Source organism: Mustela putorius, unplaced genomic scaffold (assembly GCF_011764305.1).
Source record: "Mustela putorius furo isolate JIRA1106 unplaced genomic scaffold, ASM1176430v1.1 tig00003859_pilon_pilon_pilon, whole genome shotgun sequence".
Taxonomy (NCBI): Eukaryota; Metazoa; Chordata; class Mammalia; order Carnivora; family Mustelidae; genus Mustela; species Mustela putorius.
In genome coordinates this window covers 25709764-25725490 of record NW_025422011.1, presented here as the reverse complement: position 1 = coordinate 25725490, position 15727 = coordinate 25709764, and the positions used below count along the sequence as shown (strand labels likewise).

Here is a 15727-nt window from a genome sequence, read left to right as displayed (position 1 = left end):
GCTGACCCTGCGAGGCTACTCTGGTTGTCATCACTCTGACCATGACCCAGAACGGCCCCACCCCTAACCAGAGGATTTCAGAAGCTCTGATCTGGGACAAGTAGAGGGTGACTAAACATTGGGGTCATTTGTGTGGGCCACAGAAAGCTCATGAGACTGAAAAGTAAAAAGTGTCGTCAGATGGTGAGGCCTGGCATTGATAAGGGGCCAAATAATCTGTTTGCCTATCGTGCTTTAAAACCAAGTCAGCCAGTCGATTGGGCAGGGACCACCTTAGAACTGTTTCCCATCAAGCGGCCTTTGGGATTTTTATCCATCCCATTGCAGGAGAGGAAAACATGTCCCTATGCCCCCAGTGTAGGAACCTGCAGGTTGGCTGAGGGAGGAGGGGGAGAGCTGAATCTGTGGGTGGCGACGGGCAGATGGTACCTGCCCGGGGAAGGGAAACTTACATGACGCGGAGCCTGCAGACGCTCACTCTGCTGAAGGGCTGTCGTGACAGTTAGATGAGCGTGTGTGGCTGAGTAAATGCTGGTTTTCCTTGCCTTCTGCCCCAAGGAGGGCACTTTCACACACACTGTCTCCTTGAACCCCACCCCCTCCAGCCTGTGACCGAGGTTGCATATGTCCACTTTACAGACGGGAAAACTGAGGCCCAGAGACCAGTGACTTGCCCACAGCCCAGCATGGCTCAGGAGAGGGTACCTCATGGGAGCCAGGATGATCCGGTTCAGCAGGCTGCGGTGCAAACTTTTGGCCACCTTTAGCCCCGTCCACTCTACTGTGACAGACGTGACAAGGCACAACACGATGCCCAAGCTGCAGAGCACGGTGAACACCATGGCGTAGACCGTCTGGTCAAGGGCGCACTCCTGGGCCAGGCAGAGAATGAGGCAGGGTCCTGGGGGTGTCCGTGGCTCAGCCCTCTCCCCCCGCTGGCCCCAGCCCTAGGGTAGCTGGCCGCACCTGGCTGAGCGAGCAGTTCCCGGTTACAGGGCTCAGGGTCAGGGCGCTATCGGTCCACTTGGCCAGCCAGTAATCAATGGCCACCAAGACCATGTGCTTGAGCAGCTGGGAGAAGACGAGCAGAGACAGGAGCAGGACGCCGGCGGATGACAAATACTTGGCACAGGCTCGCCACGGGATCTTGGCCCGCTGGTGCAGCACCGAAGACAGGTTGTCCTCCTCCTCGCTCTCAGCTCCCTCCTCTGCAGGCCACAAGAACCCACTTTGTGGCTTCCCATTTCGCGTCCCTCTGAGGGCAAAACTGGGGCATGTTATCCCCACTTACAGGTGGGAAAACCGAGGCACACAGAAGGGAAGGGATTTAGTGGAAGTCACGCTATCTCACCACCCCCAGAATACTGAACCTTTGTCTCCCCATGGTCTATCAAACCTCAGGCCATGATCTCACTGCTAGTCCCACTGTGTACCTTCCTCCTCTTCCTCATCCTGCAGGAGGCCATCCCTTGAGGACATGGCTCGGGGCAGGCCCTGAGATGGCTCTGTGGCTTTTCTCTCCATGACAGTCTCCTGAAAGACAGAGGGAACCTGGTCAATGTTCTCAGAATGTGCAGAGGGAAAAAGGGAAAGTGGAGGGCAGCCACCCCTGGCAATGACCAATCTCATGTTTCCAGGGTGCCCCCACCTGTGGGAAGGTCCAGATAGACACAGGTTTTTCTTGCCAGAATTTACTCCTCCCCATTTATCTGCTAACGATATCCCAAATGTTCTTGTGGGAGACCATCTCTCCTATATTCTTTACTCCCTGTGACTCAGGTGGACTGATCATTCTCCCTGGCTCTGGGGCTGAGGACGAGACCCAGGGCTGGCCTATCTCACATTCTTCATCCCTGGACACAGTGATTTAGTCAAGGTGGGCACAGGACCAAAGTGAACAAAGGAGAGTTAGCCTGAGGATTTCTGACGTACTGTTGTGATAGAGGTACTCTCTTGCAAAGGGAGGTGTTGAGTTGGGAGAATGTAAGCCCGAGGCTGCTGACAGCTCTCTCGCCACCACGAGAATGAGGATGGTCTGAGGGGAGCAGAGCCAAGGAAGGAAAGAAACATGTTTCTGATAACTACCTGGATCCAGTTGTACCTGAAGCTGATCCTTTTTACTTTCATGAGCCAGAAAGTCTTTACCTCTCTCCTTTTCTGCTTTGCCAGTTTGAATTGATTCCCTGGAATTTTATAACTGAATGGTTTCTGACTATTTCAGGATAAGGGGAAAGCATCCACCTGAGTCTGCTCTGAGTAGCTAGAACAAGTACCAGCCCTCCTCTGGTAGGAGGGAGTTCACGCTCAGCTCTCACGTCTGTCCTTTGGGGGGTTCCCTAGGGCAATGAGGGCAGGAAGGCCTTTATGTGTTCAGGTTCTAACAGAAACTTCTCCTCGGAGGGAGGCTGCCCTGCCCTTAGGACATACTCACCTTCTCCAGCTCTTGGTCCTGCCGGTTCATGAGGGTCTTCCAGTGCTCAAAGAGCTGGCACTCAGACCTCTGGAAATCCTTGAGTGTGCCTTCCCTCTGGATGGTGCCGTCCTTCATGGCAATGATCTGGAAAGGCAGAAACAGATCCAGCCCTGGGGCTGAACGGGAAGGGGGAGTGGCGGTCACACCCCCACCTCACTGGGGAGTCTGAGAGGGACCCATACTCATCCTCTCCCCCACCATGACTGGCTGCTGGCTTTCCCACTGTGGTCCTCACTGACACACTCCCACGGTCTAGAGGATGGTGCTTCTGGGAGATAATTCTCAGTGGCTGTCCCAGGATTGCTAAGAGGGTTTGCAGAGCAAATTGGTGGCTCTTAGTCAAGCCATCTGATTCCTTGCTAGGATCCCACCAGGGGCAGCTGTTTTTACACACTCAATAGCTAATTGCATGCTGCCTCTAGCACTTCCTGACTGCACGTCTGGTAGGTTCCACCAGTGGTTGACAAAGTACCTATTGGTCTAAGGGTGTGTGGCCATGCCTCTTCGAAATCATAAAACTGATTTTATTTGAAACACTCAATGTTTCCCATTCATAGACACTCGTCATTAATTCAGAGATCCTCCCCAGCTCCTATATCTCCCCCCACCACCAACCCAGCTGCTTCTGGGGTATGAGGTGCGATGCCGGGAGTCTTGCTGTCTGACATGTCAAGGAACCCATGTCAAGGAACCAGTCATGCCTTTGTCTGCCTTCTTTGGACTAAAGATTGTTCTGAACTGCCTTGCCAAGGTCACTATGGAAACTCAGTTACAGACCTTCTGCACCTGTTATAATAGTTTTAAAAAGTAGAAGGAAGATGTAGGCCCATTTAGCATGAGCTTAAAGATCAGTTTTCAGAAGCAAATTTATACAGAAGTCTTGCATGGCCCAGATTTTAAATTCACATGATTTCAATCTCAAAGTTTAAATGCTTTCCAAGTAGGGCACTTGGGTGGTTCAGTGGGTTAAGCCTCTGCCTTTGGCTCAGATCATGATCCCAGGGTCCTGCTCAGCAGGGAGCCTACTTCCCCTTCTCTCTCTGCCTGCTGCTCTGCCTACTTGTGATCTCTCTCTGTGTCAAATAAATAAATAATCTTTAAATGTTTTCCAATTAATTGAGAAGTAACTGTTGTCTACATATTGAGGAGTACAGGAATTTGGTTAAGGTGGGGTTTCACAAAATTGCATTCTATTGTTAACATTGAAGTTTCCACTACGACTTGCATTATTTGTTTCCATATTTTCCACCTGATCTTGACTTAAATACCTCCAACCCTCAGTGGCTCAGAGGGCAGGAAGATGGCTCTCCTATCCAAATAAGCATTCCCGAGGCCAGGGGAGATGAATCATCAAACTAAGCCATAACTAGAAGGTAGGAATTGAGTGTCTGCTTCTTTCTGAGACTTCTTGGTGCCAGACTTGCATGTACCCACAGGGGCCCCAAGTGAGGAAGGGAACATCTGCAGCTCTAAGGGATACCAAATCCTTGGCCTATATAGGACTTGCCTGAGCGACCCTGCCTGCTTGGAGCCATTCAGCAAGGATCTCTTCTGCTTTGTGACCCTCAGGAAGAGCTACACTTGATCTTAGCCAAAAGGCCGAGAAGCGATCAGGAAGAGCTACAGAGACACTGACTCCTTTGAAGATGTCCCACTGCCTCTCCCACCTCGGCCCTCCATAGCTTGACCTCCTGTGGCCCCTCACCCAATCTGCATGTGGCAGGTACTGGAGCTTGTGGGTCACTAGGACCACTGTCCTTTTGTCATCCTGGAGTAGCTCAAGGATCCCGGCCTGCATCAGGTGGTCACTCAGATGCACATCCAGAGCTGAGAAGGGGTCATCCTGGGCAGATTAGAGAAGGTGGGGGCAAGGGGAGGGGGAGGGGAAAGAGAGAGAATAAAACCCCTCAGAGTTATACCAGCTCCGGTCCAGGGACTGACACTGGTTAGCTGTATGGCCTTGGACAATGTACTTAACCTCTCTGGGTTTTAGATATCTCATCTTAAAATGTGGCTGTTGTCAGTTACTGCTCTCAAACAGATTTAATCATAGGTACTTCCTGACTCCCGAACTTTAATAGCTCCCCATTGCCTCTGAAGTCCAGTTTCCTTAACATGATGATCTAGGCCCTCTACTACCTGCTCCGTCGGTCTGGTCTCACTTATCTGTCCTGTCCAAGCTCCCTGTACTCCAGGTTTCCAGAGAACTTGCCACTCCAAGGTTTTTAACCTATGATTTTTCCTCTGCCCAAAGTGCCATTTTACCTTTTGTCTGCCTGGTGACTCATCCCTCAGTGCTCTATCCTAGCTCTTCCTGTGTCCTTTCTTGACTTCAATGCCTAGCCTTCCCTCCTCTCAATTCCAGTTGTGATAGTTGTCTGTCCACTCCTGTGAGGACCCCAAGAACCAACACCCCTTATGCCCGTGCCAGGTAGAATAAGAGCTTAATACAACTTTGCTGCTGAAATAAACGGCAATATCCACTTTACTTCTTCTAACAAAAGCTCACATAAGACCATGAATAGGTTGGTACTTTGTAAAGGGCTATGTCAGAGGGTGAAAGAGACTACAAACCTTTATATTTTGAAGTGTGTTTCATGGGGAGCATTTATGTGTATTGAGGGCAGATGGGGTAAAGAATAAAACCAGGTTCAGAGACCCGATGTTCCTTCTTCTGACTCGCTACCCAAATGGCCTTCCTCTTCCCTTCTGTTTCACTGACCCCCTCTTCAAGTTCTTCCTCCAGGAAGTTCTCCCTGATTATTCTAGCCCTCACCATTGTCTCCTTAGACAAGTCTCCTCAAAGACTGTGCCACAGTTTGGCTTTCAACTGGGCTGTGGCTCTCAAGTGTGGGTGAGATCTATTTCCCTAGATAGACTCTACCTCTTTGAGGCCAAGAGCTGGCTCTCTGAATTCCTCAGTGTCAACCAAAGCACCTAACACAGAACTTGGCATGAAATAGGGCAGATATAGCTAATAAGGGGATATCATGTTAGACTGTTAATGGTTATCTGGAGTGCTATGTTGAGAAGGATTCTGAGGCCAAGTTAAGTTTCCCAAAGAAACTTAATGTGGGGTTTCACAGAATTGCTTTCATTGATAATGCTGAATTTTCTATTACTATTGCTGTGATCAATTAGCAATGTCTGCTCCGGGCATGGGATGGGAAGCTGCCCATACATTCCACATGTTCTAGTGGGGCTAACTAAGTGTCGACAGTCGGGCTGTCCTATAAGGAGACAGCCTGTAATTACCACACATCTCCCTTCACGGCTGCTGCAGAGTTCAGTGCAAAGTCCACAGAGGGTCATTTGCACTATCCTTGCCTCAATTTCACCATCAGCGATTAGCTGATACCTCTGGCAGGAGAGGGAGTGGCTGGGTGGTGGTGGTGGTGGTGGTGGTAGTATGTGTGTGTGTGTCCAGGCAGTGAGTCATGGAGGGCCCCGAGGAGGACACCAGCTAAGATACTCACCAAGAAGACAACGTTGGTGTGCTGGTACAGGGCTCGGGCCACACTGATTCGCTGGCGTTGACCACCAGACAGGTTGATGCCCTGTGATTGAAGGAGAGGAAAAGTCACACTCTCAAAGCCCCTCAGGAAAGACTGTCCTGGCCCTCACTTCTTGACTGTGAGCTCTTTGAGAGGGAGGCCTGGCTCTTTCCACCTCTTGGACCCCTCCTCACCATGAAGAGAGGAGGGACTTATACAAGTTTACTAAATCCATTCCGAAGTGGAGAGTGGGATTCCTACGTCTTTGGAGATTCATCATGTAGGGACCATCTGACCGGTGACAACTCAGACACAGGAAGTAGGGATTTAAATTATATAGAAGGACAGTTGTGGGAGAACCCATATGCCTGAGCTTACGGAGGAGGGGCCCCACCTGGCCAGGGTACATGAAGGAGATGATTCTGGGTCTATCGTAGTATCCTGTGGGCCTTAGAATACACGTGAGGCATGAACGAAGGTGATACCAAGTCATCTCCAGCCCACAAAACCTGTCGAGGATGGCCAGCAGCCCAGGGCTTGTGACCATTCTGACCTCACTGCAGGCAGCTCTTCCACCTTTCCCCGCTCTTATTTTCCAGTCACCTGCTTTCCCTGAAAATCATCTCCGGACATGGTGGGGGTCAGGGGAGCTTGGCCCTGCCTTGTGCAAAACCCCATAGAGGCTGCTACTAACCCGTTCCCCAATCTGAGTCTGGTCTCCATGGGGCAGGATGTCGATGTCCGGCTGCAGGGAGCAGGCTTCGATGACCATTTTGTACCTGGAGTGGTTGGGGGGGGGGTTGGGAGGAGGGGGCAGACACAGCCAGTCAGCCTGGCCAGAGTGGGGCCTGACCACATGCACTGGGCCATTAGCTTTGGGGCAGCTGGGCTCAGGGAGAGCCATGGCCTTAATGGCCTTCTGCTTGGGTGCAAAGCAAACACCACGTGAGCGTGAAAAGAGCTGAGGGCAGCACCTCACAGAGTCTTGGGGCCAGTTAAATATTTGAAGGATGAAATTGGATAGTAGCAAATATGCCATGTAAGAGATAAGAGGGGGCCCCAGGCCCCTGCGCAGTGGGAGAAGCTGCGGCCAGAGCCCACACTGGGGACACGGCCAGGGAAAATCACTGCTGGTAGGCTTTGGCAGTAATGATGATGGCTGATCAAATATTTGGCCAGCCTGCTCCTCTCCTACTTCCCTAGGCAACTCTTAGCTTGGACAGGTGCCAGCCAGGGTGCATGGAGGCATCAGAGTGTCTAGGTGACATGTAATTGGGTGTCAGGCAGCCTTGGATTTGAGACCCATTTCTCTCACTTATTGGCTGGGTGGCTCTGGGCAAGTTACCTAACCTTTCTGAGCCTGGTAAAAAGAGGGTAATCATAGTAGCTGCCTGCTGGGGCGGTTGTGAGCATTAGAGGAAACCGCGCATAGAAAGAGTGGGACACGGCCCTTGACACTCAGGAGCTCAAACCGCGCATAGAAAGAGTGGGACACGGCCCTTGACACTCAGGAGCTCAGTGGATGGTAACCATTATTATCATGGGAGGAAAAATAGCGCATGAGCTGCAGAGCGGGTATAGGGAACGATGGGAAGCTGGGTCAGCCTTCCCCTTCACCCCAAGGGAAGGCACTGGGGCTTCCACACAATGACCTCACACCCACAGGAGTTAGACCATCCCTATGCCCAGGCATATCTGAATCATTTCCAGGTGCGCCATATGGAACAGGCTAGAATCCAGATAAGCATCCCAGAGAGCAGGATGGCTGGGTATGGGAGATGGATGGGGGCGCAAGCAGCCAGCTGGCGCTCCGGCGCCAGGGAGGGCTGTCCGGGGCTGCCCCTGACCAGTTTCTCCCCTCCCCCAGCCTGTCCTCCTCAGAGAGGCTTTTACCGTTGTTTGTTGAAGGGACTCTCAAAGGTGATGTTCTCCTCCACAGTGGCATTTAGCAGCCATGGTTTCTGAGAAGCATAGGCCACGGGGCCTCTCTTCCTGGAATAAAAGCAGGTGGGAGCAGGGGAGGCCTTCTCAGGGGCTTGTACTCAGAGGCAGTTGTCAGGCAGATGGCTTAGACCGGGGAGGTGGTGCACCTGGCAGGAATCTGTGTGGCCTCCAGCAGCCTGGGCTGGGCTTGGGTGCTGGGGTCTTGGCAGACTAGGGGGAATGGGCTCGCAGCCCTGCCCTGCCCTGCCCTGATGCCAACCTGTCCCACCCCGTCACCTGTTTCTCCTGAGTCTTCACCCAGAACTGGGAGAAGCCCAAAGTGTGACCAAACCAAGTAATGCCTCAACCCCTAATTTCCTTCTTCCCTGAGAGGCCCTCAAACCACTTGATTTTGACACTAACAGGTAATTGTCCAAGTGGAACTTTTTAAAAAAATAAGCAGAGCCAAGGAAACCACATTTAGTGTGATCAGGTTTTTGAAGACCAAAGACAAGGGGTAGGGTGGGGGGGATAAAAATGATCTGGTGTGAAGGGAGCAGCTTGAGGCCTCTGACCCATCTGGTGAAGCATGGAGCCCCCCTGGACCTCTATCCCGCAGCTGGGATGGGCCCTGCGGGGCTGCCTTCAAGAGTTCTGTGTCTCCGGGGCGCCTGGGTGCCTCAGTGGGTTAAAGCCTCTGCCTTTGGCTTGGGTCACGATCCCAGGGTCCTGGGATAGAGCACTGCATCGGGCTCTCTGCTCAGCGGGGAGCCTGCTTCCCCCTCTCTCTCTGCCTGCCTCTCTGCCTACTTGTGATCTGTGTCTGTCAAATAAATAAATAAAATCTTAAAAAAAAAAAGAGTTCTGTGTCTCCCTTGGAAGAACCCCTCTGAGGAAGCCTGCCTAGAGGGCGGCTGCTCCCCATCACAGTACCTGACGTCTGAGTCGGCCACTGGCTCCCGCTCTGTGCTGCACCAGGAAGAAAAGACATAACTTCAGGGCTCCCATGCATGCACCAACTTCTCCACAGACACCCAGGCTCCTTCAAACCCAGCATGAGGGTGCCTTTAAAGCCCCTGGGACCAAGGATGCAGCCACCCATGTTGCCTGGAAGGGTGTGGAGTGGGGCTTGGCCGTCCTGGGGGAGCCTCTGCTGCCCGACCCTGTGTAGTCACCCCAGTATGTGTGAGGTGTGTGAGGAGGGCCCCAGCCAAGAGGGAGAGTGGGGAAAGGCACCAGGGGTGTAAGCGTGTGTGTGTGTGTGTGTGTGTGTGTATGTTTTGGGCGGGGGTGTGGGTAATCCCGTGTCAAGAGTATGAAGGCCAACATGTGGCTCCTCCAGACACCAGCCTCTGCATCGGGGCTCAAATGCACAGACTCGTCTCAGACAGACGTGGCTGCCGAAACAGCTGGGGCAGGGAGGGCTGTCTGGAAGGAGCCGGGCCAGGCCTGCAGCTTGTGTGTGGGAACGTTTGGCCCACAGAGCTCTCGCGGTGGCAGCCAGAGGGCCGAGAAGGGCTCAGGCGTGATGGGAAGCCTCGTGTGGCCCTGTCAGCAGCCAGCGGTGGAATGTGGGGGAGTCTGCGGGGAGGGGCACAGTCAGCTGCAGCATCCAGGTGCCCTGGGCTGCCGGCAACCGCTCTGGTGTCACCCTTCTATCCCGCTGTTCTCATCCCCCGGTCAGACCTGTCATGTACTGTCAGCTGGGCCTTTTGGCTCGGGAAGCATGGTCACTGTGGCTAGAGAGGCTGGGCCTGCCATCACACCCAGGCACTTGAGGACAAGGTGGGAGAAAGGGCAGAGGAACCACAGAGAAGTGAAACCAGGGTCAGAGCGAAGGCCGGGAGCTTGAGTGTATGTACAAAGTTGAGTCAACGTTCCCAGTCCTGGCTTCATGCTGCCGCCCAGGTGTCTGGGATGTTCTTGGGAACTGTGAGGTTGGGGAGGGTTGTGAGGGTCTCGGAGCCTCATTAATGGATTTTACTTGGACTTTTTCAGGCCCATACACTAAACATAAAGCAGTAAGGCCTCATTTTCTGTCTGGCCTGGGGGATATCCACCTCCTCTCTCATAGCAATGTTTCTCAACTTTTTTTTTTCAGAAGCACTCCCTAGGACCCTTTAGACAGAACCTTCCCCCCCCCCCCCCAATTTTCTTTCCCTGCCATTTGTTTTCCAACTCAATGGTTTTTAGTTGGGTCAAAAGGTCATGCAAATGTCACCACTAATTCCACAGCATTTTTATCACCTCCCCCAAATAAATCTGTACCCATTAGCAGTTACTCCCTTTCTCCCTTCCCACCAGCCCATGGCTAGCAGGTAGCTGCTGACTATCCACCATGACATTTTAATTAATTAGTTAATTAAAAATTTTTATTTTTAACTAGGCTCCACACCCACCATGGGGCTTGAACTAACGACCTGAGATCTAGAGTCTCATGCTCTGCCGAATGAGCCAGCCATTGCATTCACCATGACATTTTTAAGCCGCAGATATATTGTATATGTGTTTCTATATTATATGGCCTTTGAAGGCCACTGACTAGTGTGTCTAAGTTGTTTTTTTCTCTCCAAGAAGCAGACTTTGCCCTTGTTGTGAAAGTATGCCTAATTGTGAGGTCTGGGGCCTCTGACATGATGTGGGCTGCAGACCCTGCGGTCTAGACTTAGTACCCCACCCCCACAAGCCCTCCCAGTCCCCCAGCTTCTTCTCTTTGTTGGGACCCACTTCTAACCCAGTTCCGAGGCTGTACCTGGGGTCCTCTCCCGTCTCATCAGGAAGGCTGCTGGGGCACAAAAGGGAAAAACCAACACCAAGTTACTCTCACTCCGCTGCATTTCTCTCCATCACAAAGGTCTTTGGAGAGCAGCCTATCCCCACCACCCCTACCCCTCCCACCCCTCCCCAGTGTCCCCAGGTGGCTTCCTCTTCTCAATCTCTGTCCCTCCCACAGCACCTAGATGAGCACCCTCCAAATAGCAAGGGCTAAATCCGTGCTCCTGGCCCGGGCTCAGAGCACAGCAAGGCAGGCTGGGCATCACGATGGTTTTCCAGTTGGGAAAACAAAAGCTCAGAGAGGCAAAGGGACTTTGTCAAGCTCAGAATCAATTTATGTGGTGCTTTCAAGCTGTAGATTGGGACCCAGTAATTGGGTGTGAAGGAAGTGAACTGGAGCTGCTCTAAAGAAAAATGTGCATAGCATGTGGTTAAGATGTGTATTTTTTGGTGACAATTTTTTCTCCTATCTATCAATGCATGAATGTAATAGACTGTGATGTAAAATGAGTTTCACACTGTGGATTATAGTAAAAAAAAATTTGAAAAGTCTGAGTGAGGTGACCTGAATTTTGATGCTGACTTTGCCAGTGTTCTCTCTCCTCCCCCAGACCACCTCTCAACCTTCCAGAAGTAGCCCTCTGTCAAGAAAATAGGTGTTTCTGACATGCATATTTGGGGAAAGACAATTGGCTCTGTTTTCATACAGATCTTACTTTAATCACACTAAAACCAGCTAACATTTATATTGAGATTTTAGAAGCACTGTGATAAACTCTGTAATAGTATCATCTTTTGTAAGCTTTAAATAATCACATGAAGGAGGTTGACTTTGACTGTCTCCACTTCACAGACAAAGAAAGTGAGGGTCAGAGAGGTTAAGTAACTTGCCCAAAACCACCCAGCCAGCAAGTAGCAAAGGAAATAGATCTATGTGTCTGACTCTAAAGCTTCATGCTCTTAATGACCATGCTACATTACTTCACTGTGATTGGTCAGGAACACTGGGATGGACAAAACCAGGGACAGAAAGGAGACTGACGAATTCCTTTCTGTCCCTTGCTGAGGAGCAGAGCTGAGAGGAGATCTTGATGAATGCATAGTCTCACGTCCCCTCAAGATTCTGTTCTCCGATCTTGGGGTCTCCTTTCATTCTCTCAACCCCAGCCAACCTTGCATTCTCCAACCACCAGATTGCTTTAATTTCTGGGCAGCCGATAACGTGAGACAGATGAAAAACCAAAGCTTACAAATCCCAACTATGGCACGGCCCAGATGAGCTTGTCTCTGGAAACTTCCTGTCTTGCCTGCTTTCAGAGTTGCAAAGAGCTGCTTCCAGAGCTGTCTTTTACCTAGAGGAAAGCACATCTGCGGCCACCCTGAGGACTCCAGCACACAGTGAGCGCTCTGGGCCCTAACTCAGCTCGCATCATTGTCTGGACTGCTCAATTAGCCTTTGTAAAGGACTACCTAACTCTCTAATCAGCTCCTGCATGAGTCTTTCATCCCCAGTGGGATTTTAAGGCAGGAAGAGCATCTTTCCCAGCCACCACCTTGCTTAGCGCACGAGTGACCCGTAGCATAGGGAGGTTATTAACTGACATCTTTGTCATTTGGGAAGAAGGGAGGGAGGGAGACTAGCACTCAGTGAGGGCTGTCCTCATACCAGACACAGTGTGAAGCTGTCATCCACAGGACAACACTATAAAGAGGTGTGAGTATCCCCATTTTATAGATAGGGAAACTGAGGCTTAGAATTTGCATGACATGCCCGATGTTACAGTTAGGATGAAGGGAAGCTGGGGTATGAATCCAGGTACATCTTTGCCTATTTTCAGTGTAGTCCCAGCCTCCCTAGAATAAGCCTCCCCAAGCCTTTGTGTGTAGATATTTCCATCTGAGAAGTACAAGATGGTACAGGGGGCACATCCTTTCTCTCATGGGGTCTTAAATGTGTTGGGACCATTCCCCCCAGTTCTCCAACCCTATCGCCTTCCCTTCAACCAGCAAGGAGCTGTGTGCACACCAAGTGGCATTAAGGTCCAGAGCCCGCCCTTACAGGGCTTGCTATCTGGTAGAGAAAAGTCAGAAAGTTATGAGGGCCAAAACCAAGTAGGGTAGGAAAGTATCCTAGAAATTTCGGGGGAAAGGACCCACAAACACCTTGCAAATGCATAGAGAGAAGACTGGAAATGGGTGGTTTTTACCTTCTTTATACTTATGTAAGTTTTCTAATTTAATGACATTTTTCTAGAATCGGAGAATGATGTAAATGTAAAAAATAGTTTGGGGGAGAAGAAATCAGAGAGAGTATGGAAAGACTCCAAGAAGTCAGAGCTGAGATGAACTCTGAAAGTGGGGGAGGACCAAGGGCAGACAGGGAGGGAATTCTAGGTTGGAGGAAGAGGCAGCACAGGATGGCAGGCAGCACAGAGAACTGCAAAAAATATGGGATCTGAAGCGCATCTCTGAGGAGTTTCTTGACTCACTAGTGTGATAGTGTGAAATCTTTGGCAAGTCCCTTCCCTTAGGGGAGCCTCTCTTTCCTTCTGTATAAAATTGGGATAATGGCACGAACCTCAGCGACACTGGGAGAATATGTTATAAACACAGCTCCGAGCTGGTCGGAGGCAAGGTGTGGGGTTGCAGAACTGGGGGATCACCTTTCGGCTCCATGCTTGGTCCCAAAGATGCACACGGAGGGAGAATCAAATGGGCCTGCCACTTGTTTAAGATCCCAGCAATCAATAAACAGGGAAGAGGCAGAACAGGTTAGAGAGGACGTTAGAGCCTTTGGGTCCCCAGGGTCCCTTCATCCTGCCCCCAACAGGTCTGTAGCTACCTTGAAATGTTACTTTTTACCCACAGAGCACTTTCCAATTAATGTCACTGGGTCCTAACACCAAGTCTCCGAGAGAGGAAAGCATTTTTCTCATTGTCCCAATGAGGACACCAAAACTCAGAAAGGTGAAATAACCTACCCAAGGTCACACAGCAAGCGAGGGGCAGACTCAGGACTACGGCCAAAAACCACTGGGTTCCAAGCCTGGTTCATCACCTCCATGCAGGGCCCCCTGTTTTGTCTGCTTACTACCTCACCACATCTGCCGCCTCCAGGAAACCTGGGGTCACCTGAGCCCTTTACCCTTTACTCCCCACAGCCTCCAGGAACTGCAAGGGCAGATCAGACCATAGTCACAAAAGGAGGCTGTTTCTCACCTCCTGGGGCATCAAGGGTCTTGGGAGGCAGCCTTCCCACCAACCCCCCACAAGGCAACAGCATTCTGAGGGCAGCCCAGGGCAAAAAGGCCGCCTGAGTGGGCACAGACAGAATAACAAACGGTTCCTATGTGGACGCCACAGCAGGCGGTGGAAGCAGGGGCATCAGGGAGCTCCAGAGAGGCTGATTTACAGTTCCTCCTCAGGAAATGGAACGTTCCCCCCCAGTGCTTTCTTCAGGGCTCTACTTCCTGCTGGCTCCCTGGGGACGTTTAAAATCATTCTGCTGTGCTCATGAATGGCTCTATTCCTCATTTCTAGGGAAAGAATTTCACAGGAGTATATCTGCTAATATTAACTTTTCATCAAAGCTTTTTCTTCTTAGGTATTAGGGAGATCGTTCACAGATTCCCAGGTTGATACTGAGCTAAAGCAGAGTGCTGCATGCTGGAGGGCACCTGCTAGTAAAGGGCATGTTGGGGAGGCATGTGGTCCTCCATGAGACCTGGAGCCGGTGGCCCATGTGCTGGCTCTGCCCAGGGACTCTGCCTTCACCGGATGGACCCTCCGTGCCCACCCTGGGGCTCCGTCTGCATGCCTCTGTCTACCCAGGACCCATGAGCTCCCTGGGGTAGGTCTTCTCCTTTGCAGTCTGCACAGAGAAGTTCACAAAATATACCTGTGCTGGGGACTTGGGGGACAGCCCTTCAGTCCTGTCCTCAAGGGGCTCTGTGTCATGGAGAGACACATTAGCAGGTAATCACACCACAGTGTGAGGCACGCACAGACAGGATTCCCACTTTCCAAATGTTGGTGGGGAATGGCGTGGTGGAGCTCTGAGTTAGGAGAACAGCATAGACAAAGGCATGCTGGAGGAGAGAGAGGTCAAGACACATTTATGATGGTGGCCTCTGGAAGGTCATATATTGTTCCTGGTTTGTTCACTTAGCAAAGGAATTCATTTAGCAAAGGCTCTCGGATACAGAGACAAATAAGATATGGTCTCCTTGCCCAGGGAGCTGACTACCATCTCTCCTGAGAGAGAGGCCGGAATGCATTCAAGAGCCACTGGGGAATTCTGTACCTGCCATAGAAGTCCATTGTCTAAGAATAATATTTATGATAATATTTATAGGGCACTTGCTACACGCTAGGTTAAGCCTCACATCAGCCCCATGGGAATAAGAGAAGACCAGAAAGGTCCCAGAATTTCCCAAAGCACAGAGCTCAGACCTGAACGCAGGCAGTCTGACCCCAGAGTTTTTGCTCCTGTCTGCTCAGCGACACTTGTCATTTTTTTCTTTGCAAGAATACATGAACGGCTATACAAACCAACCCATGTCTCCAGAGTATTTGCTGTTCTGAGCCTCCTAATCCCCCAGCTCCCCGCCCTCTGCCCGCTGGAGCTCTTCCTGGCTGCCTGGTCACCAGGCCTTGGAGGCGGTGTGGACGAAAACATCGGGGCAGCCTGCCATGGCCCGGGCCTCTGGCTGCAGACAGGCAGGCCTGCAGGAGAGGCTGCCAGGTTAAATGCTATTTTGCTCTTGGCTTGCTTTCCAAGTGCAGCCTCCCCCGAGAACCTGGGCCCAGTGTCTGAGGTGCGGAGCTTGCCTGCAAGGGGCCCTGGACACACAGCCCCCACGGTTCACTCACTCAATGTCCACGACAGGTGGGCTACACAGAGCTTGTGCATGTCCTGGATTTTGAGAGGCAAACAGCAGATGAAGGCAACTGAGTCGTGTCTGTCCAGACTCCTTCACCCAGCTGCTGTACATTGTAATGGGTTCCTAACTGGTCTCCCTTTCTGCAGCTCCTCCCTCGCCCCCCCCACCCCCTCGCCCCA

At 51.4% G+C, this 15727-nt stretch overlaps 1 protein-coding gene across 6 annotated transcripts in view; it reads right to left on the bottom strand.

The window, feature by feature from the left end:
* The window catches only part of ABCC8 (ATP binding cassette subfamily C member 8), a 73652-nt gene that overhangs the window by 12176 nt on the left and 45749 nt on the right, over positions 1-15727 (bottom strand). For 4 of the 6 annotated variants that reach the window (XM_004752075.3, XM_045066162.1, XM_045066165.1 and 1 more), the window contains 10 exons: positions 10643-10675; positions 8824-8859; positions 7861-7959; positions 6662-6746; positions 5950-6030; positions 4179-4316; positions 2432-2557; positions 1434-1533; positions 967-1208; positions 706-872 (listed from right to left, as the gene is read on the bottom strand). In XM_004752075.3, the coding sequence (XP_004752132.1) occupies positions 706-872; positions 967-1208; positions 1434-1533; positions 2432-2557; positions 4179-4316; positions 5950-6030; positions 6662-6746; positions 7861-7959; positions 8824-8859; positions 10643-10675 (1107 nt within the window). The remainder of the gene's footprint in view (positions 1-705; positions 873-966; positions 1209-1433; positions 1534-2431; positions 2558-4178; positions 4317-5949; positions 6031-6661; positions 6747-7860; positions 7960-8823; positions 8860-10642; positions 10676-15727) is intronic. The other 2 variants (XM_004752076.3, XM_045066164.1) reach the window with 1 other exon arrangement.